Below are 14,305 nucleotides of genomic sequence, written 5' to 3' on the forward strand. Positions count from 1 at the left end.
GGCGCCGATTATCTTCACCTCGTGTCACATTATGACAATAGATCACTTGTATTTCCTCAGGATAAGGGATGAAATCATCCTCCCACCATCATTTAAGTCTCCTGTTGAGAGCAAACTCTTTACATGAAGGATAGGCTACTCAATACGACAAACAATATTGGACTTTGAGCAAAACATCAGCGACAAAATGCCAACAGAATTTGCGGAGGAATATCAACCTCTGCTTATTAAAGAAACCAAAGATAAGCAACCAAAGGTATGTGAATTATAATAAAATAAGAGTTTTAGATGAGAAATCTGTATCTGTAGAAGCGTTGGGACGCAGTTTTCTATCAGTAATGAAATGTAAATAATTGTTTTGTGTCTGTTTTATTGCAGTTTCCCAACAAATCACTTCTGCTGGCTGCCTGTGCTGCATGTATAGGGGGAACCTTTCAGTATGGATATAATATATCTGTCATCAACGCTCCCACAACGGTAACAACACTACTGTCTATGTTTTTGTTTAGAACTGTTACAAACCAAATATTGCAGTCAGTATTGCACATAAATTACATCATCAAATTACATTTATATCACAATAGGCCTACAGATCCACACACCTAGTGATGTCTGGTAAATGCACAAATATGTAAGGGATAAATCCCAATAAGATGTCCTATCATCAGGAATTAATAGACGACAGTGAAGCCAGGCAACGTCCTTTTTTTTTTGTGGTAATGAACACCTCGAAGGGCTTTGTCCTGCTTATGCCAGCATGGTCACTTGCCAAAGGAAAAAAACAATAAGACCTTTAATTAATATTTCCATGCGTTTTGAAAAGAAAACATAAAGTTTTTCACAAGCCATAACTGTTTCCCTTGTAAAGCTTTAAGGTTTGCTAATACCTTCATTACCCTCTCATAATGTTTTTATGCCATGAAAACCTTTAAAGCATTAATATTCTATAACAGGCTAAAACATAAATATATATGGTACATACACGTAACAGTTGATTGTCATTCCAAACAAAACTGAGGAATGAGCAACAACTCCTTTAAATGATATTCTTATGGCAGCACTCTTGTGTTTGCTATGCCCCTTTAACAGCGGTGTGCGCTTTGCTCCTGCCTATGGACAGAGTGAATGAACGGCCGGATGAGTTGCTCTGGGTGCCTCTAAATGACTGCATCACCCTCAGAATTTACAATCCTGAGGGCCGTGACAAAACGTCAGTATTTGATGACCGGGGGATGAGGCCGGGCTGTGTTCCACTGAAAAGTTGTGTCCTGCTCCGGTGCTTGAACGTGTTTGTTGCCAGATCAGATTTTGGCTCATGTGGCTTTTAGCGCTGCTCTGAATAAATTTGAATGTTTTTGCAATGAGGCTCATTTAAATAGGCTTTATTAGCACAAGTGCACCAAGATGCGATTTGCTTTGCAGTGCAGTTAGGGGAGCATTGCACTATTTGCAGGTTCTTTGAGAATTATACGATGTGTTTTTGTTTTATTCGCACAGGTTTAACTCTGACCTTGCCAACCTATTTACCATACAATGACTACTTTTAGAAACAACTATCATAAATGTAATGTGTTTCTTCTCTCAACAGTATTAATTATTTATTAATGTTATCTGAACAAAATAAAAGACAGACAGAGTGCCCCAACCCCCCTGATAGTGTGTGCGATACTTTGAATTAGGACTCATGGCAAACATTTGATCTATTATATTGTATCTAATACAACTGCATTGGCTGCAATTGGGCGCTTTTGACTTTTAAAAGTCACTAATTACAACAGAAACTGAAAACATGAAGTCATTATGAACATATTGATTGACAAAAAATGTATGGAAATTGGAATGATAGACTTAAGCACCTGTAAAATGTGACACCTCTGGGTCTGCAGGGAGGATTAAAGTTTAAAAAGCTGCTCAATCCTAATGTGAATTGGCCCCTCAGTGTTGTAAATAAGGTTTCTGGGTGTTGTTGTTTTTTGAAGCCAGCACATTAATTAAGAACGGTGAACAGACAGTTTCACTGGAACTATAGTAATTGTCCATTATCAGGAATGAATGGTGTACCTGCAGCCAATCAGAACCAAGTATTCACCCAGACCAATCTTTTTAACTAGTCATTTTTATTTCACCTGATGAATGTGCATATTGTGTTTTTCTTTTATCTCTAGCATGTGCAGAATTTCATCAACCAAACCTGGAGGGAGCGTTACCAAACTGACATATCAGTCGATGCTCTCACTCTGCTCTGGTCCACTATTGTGTCTATATTCACAATAGGAGGACTTCTAGGAGTGACAATCGGTGGGACATTGTCTGTGAAGCTGGGGAGGTATGGACAACAAAATATGATGGTATATTTTGGCAAAATTATCCTATTTTCCAGATTGTATTTCAGTTCTAAAGTTATAATGTAATGTTGCTTTTCCAGGAAAGGGACGCTGTTGGCCAATAATATATTTGCATTAACGGCTGCTCTGCTGATGGGTCTGAGTTACCCGACAGGATTGTTTGAATTACTCATCATTGGACGTCTTCTCATTGGAATGAATGCAGGTATAAATAGAAATAGAAATACATTTAAACATCCCAGTGAAAAACCTTTTTGTATCATATTTGAAATAATAAAAATAACGTTGCTTCACTCAAATGTGGCCTTTTTTATTTTTTACAGGGATTGGCCTTTGTGTTCAACCTCTGTATTTGGGGGAAATAGCTCCAACTGCACTTCGTGGTAGCATGGGCATGGGAACTTCTATTTTCATTACTGTCGGGATCTTGGCTGGACAAGTGATGGGCCTGAAGTAAGTAAACACTGGGTATATTTGATTTCCACACAAAAAAAATCCACAGAATCTGTGTTTGCATGATTGAGTTGCTACATCGTGATTTTGTTCAAACATATCTGTGTGATTTCACAGAGAGCTCCTGGGCAAAGAAGAGTACTGGCCCATCCTGCTCTCCACCACATGTATCCCAGCCTTCCTGCAGCTTCTCATCCTGCCCTGGTTCCCAGAGAGCCCGCGCTACCTGCTCATCGACAAAGGAGATGATGAGGGATGTAACAAAGGTAAATTTACACTGCAGCTGCTGAACATTTATTTCATTTTCAAAATCTGTGTGATTTGATCTTTTGCCTGCAAAGATTGATGTTGTGCACATGACAACATGGTTTAAAAGGTTGAGGACTTCCTTTGTGTCAAATCACTAGAGGCAGCGAGCATGTGACATCATTCTGGTAACGCTACAATAATGAGATGAAATACAATGAATGGGGATTAAATAAATGATTTGACACAGGAAACCTTTTGCTCAGATTTCAAAGACACCCTGTAGTGTAGCCTGATCAGTTGATGACAATGGTGTATTTGGAGAAAACTACAATCACCACGCTGGTCATGTGTTTTCTTGTCGGCAGCCCTGAAGCAACTGCACGGTATAGCTGGCTGTGATGGCGAACGGGAGGATATTGAGAAGGAGAGGAATGATTTAGTGGATTTCCAAGCCAAGAAACCCTGGGAGATCTTCACTGATCGTAGTGTCCGCTGGCAGCTTCTTTCCGTCTTGCTGCTCAATGCTGCACAACAGCTGAACGGCATCAATGCTGTGAGTACATGATGGTATACCTGTTGTCTTCCAATATCCTCTGTCCTGCTGTCTCTCGCAAAGTTCAGTCTATTCCTCAGTGACCGCACTGCCAACCTTTAAGACGTAAAAACACCACTAAAGATTACTAAAATATGTTTTTTGTCTGTATTTCCTGTAGATTTACTTCTACGCAGATTACTTGTTCAGACAATCTGGTATTCCCGCTGATAAAATACCATATGTGACCGTTGGCACTGGTGCCTGTGAATGCATCACGGCTTTAACGTGTGTAAGTATGAGTTCAACATTTTATTTTTGTGTGCATTAATTTCTTATAATTCAGATGATGTTACATCACAATATTAGGCAGATGTTATTAACGCTCAGGTGTCAGAAGACAGCAATAATATTTGCACACGACCCAGACAAACATTAAATGCTGTACATGTATAAGTAGCCTACTGTAGGCTGTGTATATTTTTCATAAACCCAACAAAGTAGTTTTGTTGCCTAAAATTAACTAAACTGCAACTGAATTCTGAAAATAATCAACTAAATGTAAAAATAAGCTTCTCACAGGACTCAAACCCCAGTTTCCTGAGTGAAAGTGTGTGAGTTTGACACATTCATCCACCACAACCCACCCTGTTCATATACCTTGTTGCTTTATATAATACTACTACTACTATTACTACTACTATTACTACTACTATTACATCAAAAAGATTGCAAATAGAAGCTCCGAAAAGTTAAATAAGGACAAAACAGTCAGTACCTTTCTAAAAATAATGTCAAACATTGGACAAAAGTTTGAATAGTTAAAACATATTTGAAATAGAGTCAAACACCAAATTGTCTTGTATAAAAATAAGAACAGCACAAGAACATGTGACACAAAAGTCTTAAGATGGTAAAGCATAAACTAATGTTTGGTGGAGCAGGATTTGATAGAACTGACAATATCCCATGAAAGGTCAAAGTACAATTCAAGGAAAGTGTTTGCCTGCAGTCTTTTTGGTCTTATGATATGCTGTGTATCTCACAGGGTTTGCTCATTGACCGTCTGGGGAGGAAAGTGCTCATCACGGGAGGATACATACTGATGAGTATCTGCTGCATTTTATTCACGCTGACGCTCTCTTTTCAAGTAATTAACCTCAAGACCAGACATTGTAAAAATAAATATTTAAACTATTATTCTATGCAATTTGTTGCATTTGACTTCTACTTTGTGCTAACATTCCTTTTGTGTGATTATCTTTCTCTCAGGATGCTAGTCCAGTAATACCATACTTGAGCATGGCGTGTTTATTGGCTTTCATCCTGAGTTTTGGATTAGGACCAGGTAATAACCTTTTCCTCCTCCATTGAAGTTATTCTTTAGCAGCTGCTGTTGCTGAACGGTTATAACTAACAGAGATTTCTTCTTCTGTGAAGGTGGCGTGACAATCATTTTGACCACTGAGCTTTTCACACAAACTGCTCGCCCGGCAGCTTACATGATTGCTGGATCATTGAACTGGTTGAGCTTCTTCTTCATCGGCCTGGTCTTCCCTTTTATTGTGGTAGGTATCCAAAGAGTGTATCTTCATTTTCAAATGTTTTATCATTACCTGCTACATTTGCAACACAGAGAGTTGGACTCACTCTGGTTGTATTCTGTTTTTATTTGCACAGATCGGGCTGCAGCAGTACTGTTTCCTGGTGTTCTTGGTCGTCTGCTCCTTAATGGCGATATACATTTACCTTGTCATTCCTGAAACCAAGAACAAAACCTTTGTCGAAATCCAGAATGAGTTCAAGACGTTCAGCCACAAAAAGGCCCACAATGCTGACAGAGCAGGGCCGACGCTGTTATTAACGTCTACATGAAGTATTAACCATGATTTTTTTCAATAAAAATAAATTGAGAAAAAAGCTTTCAGTGTGAACAATCTCAAAATGTACTTTTTGTGCCTTTTAGGCAGCCTGACATTGTTCTGACCTCAGTGTGCCGTGTGACCTGGAGAACAAAGTGTTCATTGAAGTGTGTGTCAAGTATGTATTTACAGGGGCAGAAAATAACTTTGGTAGTTATTGGAGAATAGATATAGTTGTTTTCATTTCACATGGTTACTTCAAAATAGTTCATGTGACCTCCCAACAGTAACTATTTCAGTGTGAATATGTGTGGCAACCAACTTCTCTAAGTAAGTCAAACGTTAAAGAGGATTGACACAAACTTAACTGCACCATCCTCTTAATTTTACTATAACAGCATAAATGTAGGCTGCTCTGTCATTGTTGCCTGGTTTAAAAGTAAACACACAGCAAAGGAGGCTATTTAATTACAGTAATCTTACCAAGTACCTTCTCTTAAAATATAAAAGGATTAAAATGAAGCATGGTAGCCATGAGGAAAGTTGATTCAGAATATATTCCTTTCTTTGGCTGTTAGAAGAAAATCTACTTGAAGAAACTTATGCTTTGTGATGATCAAATGGAAATGAAAAGAATAATGTTGAGTTGTACATTTATCTGAAACCGCCTATCGATATACTGTATGTGCCTTAGTGGCCCATTATAGTCTCATATTTATGTCCTTCTGTGAAATGAATGATGGCAAAGAGTTACACATTCCCGGTTTTAACCAATACGTTACAGAGTTGCAGCAAGTTCTTGTTGTCTCAGTCAGGAGCATAGACCATGCATGACCAGATTAAAACAGGACACAAATAAGCTTTACTGTACTGCACTGTCCACCCTGCTTTCTTCCAAGTATTCATAGCAAACTTCCCAGAATTATATTTCTCTTAGCAGAAACAGTGAGCTTGTGCTGCAGTATTGGCCCCAGGTCACACACTGTGCACAACATAAACAACAATTATAAAAATATGGTTTTCACACAGGGCCTCGAGATAAAGTAATAATGTAGGGCTTAAGCTGCTTATCATTTCAGATGATATTGGACCTTAGTGGTGCATATATTCAAATTTGCAATAAAATGAAAAAAGACATATAGTCAACCTGGGATTTCCAGTTCCCCACATTAATTTAGCCTATTGTATGTACAGTCAATAACGACTTATATATACAGTCAACTGCCAATATGACGTGTTTAAGATCTGCAGACACTTTATGGCACATGTATGTCTTACCATAAGGTTTTTTGTGCCTTTCTACTTGTAGGTATTTGTGAGGCCACATAATAATAAAATCCTATAATTTGTTAGGATTATAAATGTCTCTTCAGTGAAACTATCCAAATGTCCAAAATCAACCATACATTATTTAAGTTCAGCTTTGTATTTTGCTCCTGAGATTTCTATATAATTCAAATGACTGTATGAGGCTTTGGATAACTTTGTTTTACCACTTACCCCGATGCATCAGGTGATGGAGAGTAGTGGAAGAAGTATTGAGATGCTTTACTTAAGAAAAAAACTAGCAATATTGCAACATAAAAATACTCCATTACACAAGTCATGCACTTAAGCAAAGTACTTTATTATTACTAACAATGCTTTTACATTCATCACTGATCAAGAACAATAGACAGTAATTTAATTTACATGTTTAAAAAGAAACAGGTTTAGCAGGATGAATTAATTTTCCTGCAGATGTATTCTTATCCACACTCCACTCTCCAGTCCAGCAGATGTCAGAAATGCGCTTATACGGAGAAAGAGAAGAAGAAGAAGGCTCCTCCCACTCAAACATGGCGTCCTAGAGCAGCATCCACGCTTGTTTGTTGACATATATTTAGAAATCAAGCTTATGCTGTATTTGTGGATTTACAACTACTATAACTATGTCGAGACTCATCGTTAAAAATCTCCCTAATGGGGTAAGTAACCCTCCCGGATGTGAGCAGACGTTTTGTTTTGTTTCGGCCCATGTGAAGATGTAACACTACTGTGTGTCTTGTGTGCAGATGAAAGAGGAGAGGTTCAGGTCGATGTTTGCCGCCTTTGGCACAGTGACAGACTGCTCTCTGAAGTTTACCAAGGACGGCAAGTTCCGCAAGTTCGGCTTCGTGGGTTTTAAAGCGGAGGAAGATGCGAACGGAGCTCTGAAACATTTCAACAAGAGCTTCGTGGACACATCCAGAGTGACGGTAGGGCAGTCACGGCTGCACAGCTGAGCATGCGCGTTGTTAACGTTGTTGTTTCTCCACATGTGAACCCCGTGGTTGTCATGTATTCCAGGTGGAGATGTGTAAGGCTTTTGGAGACCCCACCAAAGCAAAAGCCTGGAGCAAACATACCCAGAGCTCAGGCCCGGACAAACCCTCGTCTCCTGCTGGTACTGACAGCAAAAAGGTACCTGCAGACACTAAATGATGAGAAGTTACATGAAACTCTTACTAAAACCGTTCCTGATCTTAGTGGAGAATGGTGTAGTGAAGCTCTGCAGCACTGTCCCGTCTATAAAAGTGATTTATTTTGTTTCTGCTTTCAGAAAAAGGAAACCGACGGCGCTCTTGGAGATGTGAGTACATGTGACATTCAGCAACTATGTTTGTTAAAAGTTAATTATATGAGATCTGAATGTGAATGAGAGGCAACCGGCTCTTAATCAGCCTCATGAAAATAGTTAAATATGGACATAATTTACATTTTCATCTCGTAGATTTGTCATTACTCATGACAGTGTTCCCTCTACATCACCCCAGTTCTGATCTTGTAATCGTTTATTGTATTGTAATTATGTCATGTACTTGATACTCTCACATGTATTAATGTCTACCTGTGATATTTGATGATTCATTTTTTTATTATGTGTTTTATGACAAACAGTGTTTTTAATATATTTAATTCTTAGTCTATGTAAGCTCTAATCGTGGCGTGTCCACTTGTCGTGTGTCTCAGCTGGAAGAGGATCAGGGATTCAAGGAGTTCCTGTCAGTGCATCAGAATCGAAGCCAAGTCCCGACCTGGGCCAATGACACCGTGCAGCAAACTACCGATCCCGACGCTGGACGGACGAAGGCTCCGGGCAAGAAGAAGAAGCCAGCTTCGGATGATTACCTCAACTTTGATTCAGAACAGTCCGAGGATGAGGATGAGGATGAGAAAGAGGAAGAGGAAGACGTAGATGACGAAGATGAAGGTTGGTAACGGCGGTCCCTTTTTAGTGTAGGCCCTGTAGATGAAAGCTGTTTCCCAATTTAGAGCCTGGATCCTCTGAAGACTTGATTTACACAGTGTCAAATGTCTTCATCATAAACCAGGTGCACTAGTCACCTTTTCTGACATTTTAATGCAACTTTGTAGTTCTAAACCTGGAAATGTGTTTGACTTAACAGTCTCTAGAGGAGCAGTTGGTTCAGTCTGTCCTGTGTGGGGTACTGGTTACAGTCAATGAAGAGCAATGAATACATTTATCACTGTGTTACAAATGCTTCACATCACAAGCTTAGAATTACACAGTATGAATAGAAAAGGAAAGAAAGAAGTGCATGATTGACCGGTCTCCGTATTGTTGTTGCTTTCAGGTTCCACTAAAGAAGCACTGAAGTCTGGCTTGTCAGATATGGAGTACCTGCGCTCAAAGGTGGCGCAGACAGACGACACAATGGAGGAGAGTGAAGAGAAGCATGATGGTGACGAAAATGAGGATTGCGGTCCCGTGCAGCACACGGACAGCGCCTACGAGAGCGGTGACAGAGACAACGTGTCAAAGACCAAAACCTCAGTTTCTTCTGAGGATAAGAAGCAGAGCAAAGCGAAGAAAACTGCCAAGCAAGAGGTGACTGTTTAAATCTACACATTAAACTCTGCTGTTCAGTGCAGCACAGTATTTGTTTTCCGCTTTTACAAATACCGTTTGTTGCAGATGGAGCCGACGACCGAGTTCACGGTGAAGCTCAGAGGAGCCCCGTTCAATGTGAAAGAGGTGAGCGAACAAGAGCCTCCGGGTTTCAGAGGAGCAGTGATGATATTGCACACTTTATATTTCAGCGTCTGCATCTACGACTCAAACATTTTTTTTACGTGTTACATCAATAGCAACAAATCCGAGAGTTCATGACGCCGCTGAAACCTGTAGCTATCAGGATTGGGAAGAACGAAAGCGGAAATAGAACAGGTATGTTATTGAAAGCTTTTTTCAATAATTGTAATGTTTTTATAGATGTATTGTCCTGTATACCACGTGTCTGGTGGGTAGATAGATGTATGTGTCCATGTTGACTGTATGAGCGTGCGTTTCAGGTTATGTATATGCGGACTTGCACTCTGATGAAGAGGTGGAAAAGGCTTTGAAGAAGAATAAAGACTACATAGGTGAGAAATAATATGTCCCATGTTAAATATGTACCCCGAGGTGTATATGATGACTGCTCCTGGCTAACGGTGACAAACCTTCTGCCTGTGTGTTGCAGGCGGGCGTTACATTGAGGTCTTCCGTGTGGATGCCTCTGGGGGTAAAGGCAAGAGAGACAAGAAGGACAAGGAAATTGACAGGAACTTCACCAGGAAGCTGAAGGAGGATGAGGAAGAGGAAGATGTTGCAGAGTCGGGTCGACTCTTCATCAGGAACCTTCCTTACACCTGCACTGAGGAAGAGATCAAAGAGCTATTTGACAAACATGGTGAATTCAAAAATACAACTTTCATACACGCACACAAGTTCACACAGGCTTTCACTCTTCTCAGAGGTGATCATAACTTTACAATCTTTACAGGTCCTGTCGCTGAGATGCTCTTCCCTATTGACAATCTAACCAAGAAACCTAAAGGATTCGCTTTCGTGACGTACATGATACCAGAGAATGCTGTGACCGCTCTGGCTCAGCTGGACGGACATGTATTTCAGGTATTTGATCTCCAACTGATGTTTGACATACATCTGTACGCCACAGCACCTGTAATGGCGTCTGGATTCAGTAGTACAACTTAAGTTGATGCTGATTACATTCATTCTCACGTGCTTTTAGGGCCGGATGCTTCACCTGCTTCCCTCCACACTGAAGAAGGAAAAGACCGAGTCTTCAGATGCTGGTGGTCCTGGCTCGTCGGCTTACAAACGGCAAAAAGATGCTAAAAATAAAGCTTCTAGTTCCAGGTATATGCAGTATATTTATTCACATTAACCCTCTGCTTCTGCGTTTTTGGTTTCTCTGAATTTACTCATAAAGATCAATTACATGAGCCGTCCCTTATTCCTCTTATTCATTTAATGTCACCTTCTAGCTCCCACAACTGGAACGCCTTGTTTCTGGGCACAAGTGCAGTGGCAGATGCCATTGCTGAAAAATACAACACCACAAAAAGCCAAGTCCTGGACCATGTGAGTAATGCTATATCCTGTTCTTCTACAACATGAATGGTCCTCAACTCCAGCATTAGTGGGTGTTCAGACGGTGAGCATTCCTGCATTAAAACAATGCATGGGAAATGTAAATGCTTGAGGTACCAGTGAGAGGATGAAGTACTATCTCGAGTGCAGTTTGAGTATCAGATCCATGAGTTTGAAGGTTTTTTTCAGTTGCCAAAACACTCCAAAGGGATTTATAAAGTTAAGAGGAAGGATTTTACTGCTCTGATAAGTCATCATGACGGACATTTTTTATCTTTGAAGATAAACAGTAAAAATATGCCATTTATGTTATAACCGTATCTACCAAGAATGCATGCTTGCATGTATTCAACTGGTCAAAGCAGGACGTTGCTGGATGACATCGCATTGCTTGAGGGCAAATGTTGAGCCAGGTTCCACCTTTTTGCTGGACGACTCTGTGTGTGTGTTTTTGCTGCGGTCCTCTGCTGTAGCAGCCTTTCACGAGGCCAATGCAGCCTTCCCATTCAAATGAAAGAGGGGGCTGTTTGTCTGTGTGATTGCATCTTTTTTTCATCTGTTGCTGCTACATCAACATGTGAATCATTAGGCAAACTGAGCAGCAGTGTTTAAAGTGTCTTTATATTTCTCTGGTCCAGGAGTCAAAGGGAAGCCTTGCAGTGAGGATGGCTCTGGGTGAGACGCAGATTGTTCAAGAGACTCGGCAGTTCCTACTAGACAACGGTGTCAGTCTGGATTCCTTTAGTCAGGTATGCTGAATACACACTCCCATTATCATGTTGCTAAATTGTCCATAAACATTTTACCGTGCCCATAATGCAGTTACCTTGGTTAAGATTGTTTCCCGCGTGTGTCGTTTGCCCTGGCGTACAGGCGGCAGCAGCGAGGAGTACAGCTGTGATCCTGGTGAAAAACCTTCCAGCTGGAGTGACGGCGTCCGAGTTGGAGGAGCTTTTCTCACCTCATGGCTCTTTGGGCCGAGTGCTGCTGCCGCCCTCAGGCCTCACCGCCGTCATCGAGTTCCTCGAGCCAACTGAGGCGAAACGAGCTTTCACTCGGCTGGCCTACAGCAAGGTGTGTATAGCTTTATTCCAGCAAGACCTGCAGCAGCAGCATATGTTTGAGGCACTTTAAAAGCTTTTAATGTGCTGACTGTATCTCTGAAACCCGTAGTTCCATCACATCCCGCTGTATTTGGAGTGGGCACCTGTGGGGGTGTTTTTGGCAGCCAAACCAGAACCAGGTAAAATCACTTAAACACACTCATGAACATACAATGCTACACAATCTTTTTGAAGTTTTGTGGACACAAATGTACTAATTGGAATAACCAAAATGTCTTTTCATTTGTCCTCCCAAGTAGCACAAAAAGAGGATGCAATGAAAGAGCAGAAGAAGGATGAAGAAGATGAGGAGGAGGAGGAGGAGGAAGAGCAATCTGCTCCTGGTTCAACACTTTTCATTAAAAATCTTAATTTCAGCACGAGAGAGGAGAAACTACAGGAGGTGGGTCAATTCATAAATTCAACCCTCAGTAGCGTTTGGTAATACTGAATGAGGGTTTAATCAAAGCATGTTTAATATTATTTTCTCTGTTTGTTGCAGACGTTTTCCAAATGTGGCAAGATCACATCCTGCACCATCTCCAAGAAGAAAGATAAAACAGGTACCAATCATTAAAAGTAGGATCTTTCACATGCAACATAACATTAGAAGACAATATCTGTGTGTTTCCTCAGGCTTTGCAAGAGCAGTCTGTAATTTATTTTTTTAAACCTCTGAATCAGAGTTCACACTACTTTACAATGTTGGTTTGATTTCCAGGCAACATGTTGTCCATGGGCTACGGTTTTGTCCAGTATCAGTCAGCAGAGGCAGCACAGAAAGCCCTGAGGCAACTACAGGTACCATACCATGCTCCTTCTGACAACCTTCCTCTACAACCTGGTCCTTGACTAAAGTGTGTTCTTTGTCTCAACCCTCCACCAGCACTGTACTGTAGATGATCACCAGCTAGAGCTGAAGATTTCTGAGAGAGCCACAAGGTAAGATGTGCACCAGAAGGCTTTTAGTGTGAAATGTGCTTGAGAATATCACCACGTGTTTATTTTTTTTCCATATTTCTAATATCGACTCTAATAGTCTGTGGGGCAGACTTTAGCTAGAAGCGTTGCATGTATACCTTACTTCTGTTGTCACTACTCACTCAGTCGTTTCCCCTTTGTGCAGGTCTACTGAAGTGTCACGGAAGAAGAAGCAAGATGAGAAGAAACAGACAGGATCCAAAATCCTTGTGCGAAACGTCCCCTTCCAAGCGACTGTCAGGGAAATTCGGGAACTCTTCTGGTAGGCGTCACATGCACGCAACTGTTTTTTTTATTCACACTGTGTGTGGAGAATGTTTGGAGCGAGATCATTTAACAATAATATGATTTACTCCCTCCGTCCTTTCAGTACATTTGGAGAGCTGAAGACAGTCCGTCTTCCAAAGAAAGCAGCTGGTTCAGGGAATCATAGAGGCTTTGGCTTTATTGACTTCATCACCAAACAGGACGCTAAGGTTTGTGTTATGTGAGCTTTGAGACATGTATTTAGGACATCTACTGTCCTCTAGTGCTGATCATGGATACTATGCCCCTGTTATCTCCATAGAAAGCATTTGCTGCTCTGTGCCACAGCACCCATCTGTACGGGAGACGCCTCGTGCTGGAGTGGGCTGATGCTGAGGAAACAGTAGAGACATTGAGACGGAAAACAGCCGAACATTTTCATGGTAAATCAACAAACTTTTGTAACAACATGAAGAAATGAAATCAACGCTGCGCTGTTTATTGATTTATTTCCTCTATATTATTTATCCTCCATGACAGTGGGCGCCAAAAAGCAGCGAAAATCAGACGTTATGGAGGGAATTATGGAGACGATGGAAACTGGAGGTGGGGAAGACTGAGTTCCCTGAACGCTATTATCTCTTTCGAAGCCTCGACTCCGACCAGCGCTCCTGTGTGTTTCTGTATGAACAAAATAAGGACCTGAGTACCGTGTGCAGAAGGAACTAATTATACTGAATTTATCAACTTTGTGGAACTTCTGGATTTCTTACATGATTTGTAATGGGTTGTATAGAATGATGCCTCAAAGAAATATGATTGGACCGATGTTAGTTTTTCTATAAAATTTTATTCCATGCTTTTAAAGTCTTGTGTCTCATGTCGTGGCCTGTTGTACTTCTTCTAATCATCGTGAGGTCTAAGATGCCCCGTTCTACACATGCTTCCTACATTTTGATGGAAAAAAACACAAGACTCAGTCCCACCAGTTCCCTCTGTGACAGCAGATTATCATCCGACTAATCACAATAGATCCAAAAATAATTTCTCAAAATGTTAATTTAACGTAAATTCATAAATCAAAAGAAAGGATCACCTAAATAAATTATCAA

The 14,305-nt window shown here is 40.7% G+C and overlaps 2 protein-coding genes across 3 annotated transcripts; both read left to right on the forward strand.

The window, feature by feature from the left end:
- The first annotated feature begins 16 nt into the window (after positions 1–16).
- Positions 17–5,462, forward strand: slc2a11b (solute carrier family 2 member 11b). The gene is made up of 12 exons (XM_076099435.1): positions 17–256; positions 379–477; positions 2,166–2,326; positions 2,426–2,550; positions 2,669–2,798; positions 2,916–3,064; positions 3,413–3,600; positions 3,761–3,871; positions 4,628–4,729; positions 4,852–4,927; positions 5,020–5,147; positions 5,260–5,462. Exons 1-12 carry the CDS (start codon positions 188–190, stop codon positions 5,452–5,454), a joined length of 1,533 nt encoding a protein of 510 aa, XP_075955550.1. The 5' UTR covers positions 17–187; the 3' UTR covers positions 5,455–5,462.
- Positions 5,463–7,268: 1,806 nt separating this feature from the next.
- On the forward strand, positions 7,269–14,060 carry rbm19 (RNA binding motif protein 19). 2 transcript variants are annotated; one of them, XM_076099433.1, is made up of 24 exons: positions 7,269–7,408; positions 7,496–7,678; positions 7,770–7,883; positions 8,023–8,052; positions 8,433–8,673; positions 9,059–9,312; positions 9,400–9,459; positions 9,573–9,651; positions 9,777–9,848; positions 9,947–10,156; positions 10,250–10,380; positions 10,502–10,629; positions 10,758–10,854; positions 11,502–11,612; positions 11,737–11,937; positions 12,037–12,106; positions 12,224–12,369; positions 12,469–12,529; positions 12,688–12,767; positions 12,853–12,908; positions 13,093–13,209; positions 13,318–13,423; positions 13,516–13,636; positions 13,734–14,060. In XM_076099433.1, the coding sequence occupies exons 1-24, from the start codon at positions 7,373–7,375 to the stop codon at positions 13,811–13,813; spliced, it is 2,784 nt and encodes a 927-aa protein (XP_075955548.1). In that variant the 5' UTR covers positions 7,269–7,372; the 3' UTR covers positions 13,814–14,060. The 2 variants fall into 2 exon arrangements, with proteins under 2 accessions (XP_075955548.1, XP_075955549.1); XM_076099434.1 differs by having other exon boundaries at positions 12,227–12,369.
- The last annotated feature ends 245 nt before the right edge of the window (positions 14,061–14,305 follow it).

This window comes from Anarhichas minor, unplaced genomic scaffold (genome assembly GCF_050575085.1).
Source record: "Anarhichas minor isolate MPS153535 unplaced genomic scaffold, ASM5057508v1 ptg000025l, whole genome shotgun sequence".
Classification (NCBI taxonomy): domain Eukaryota; kingdom Metazoa; phylum Chordata; class Actinopteri; order Perciformes; family Anarhichadidae; genus Anarhichas; species Anarhichas minor.

Excerpts from the sequence above, each read along its gene's own strand:
- slc2a11b (XM_076099435.1), top strand. The coding sequence starts at position 188 with ATGCCAACAGAATTTGCGGAGGAATATCAACCTCTGCTTATTAAAGAA. Across the intron at positions 2,551-2,668 it reads TCTCATTGGAATGAATGCAG|GGATTGGCCTTTGTGTTCAA; the intron begins GTATAAATAGAA and ends TATTTTTTACAG. Across the intron at positions 3,065-3,412 it reads TGATGAGGGATGTAACAAAG|CCCTGAAGCAACTGCACGGT; the intron begins GTAAATTTACAC and ends TCTTGTCGGCAG.
- rbm19 (XM_076099433.1), top strand. The coding sequence starts at position 7,373 with ATGTCGAGACTCATCGTTAAAAATCTCCCTAATGGG. Across the intron at positions 8,053-8,432 it reads CCGACGGCGCTCTTGGAGAT|CTGGAAGAGGATCAGGGATT; the intron begins GTGAGTACATGT and ends CGTGTGTCTCAG. Across the intron at positions 10,381-10,501 it reads TGGACGGACATGTATTTCAG|GGCCGGATGCTTCACCTGCT; the intron begins GTATTTGATCTC and ends ACGTGCTTTTAG.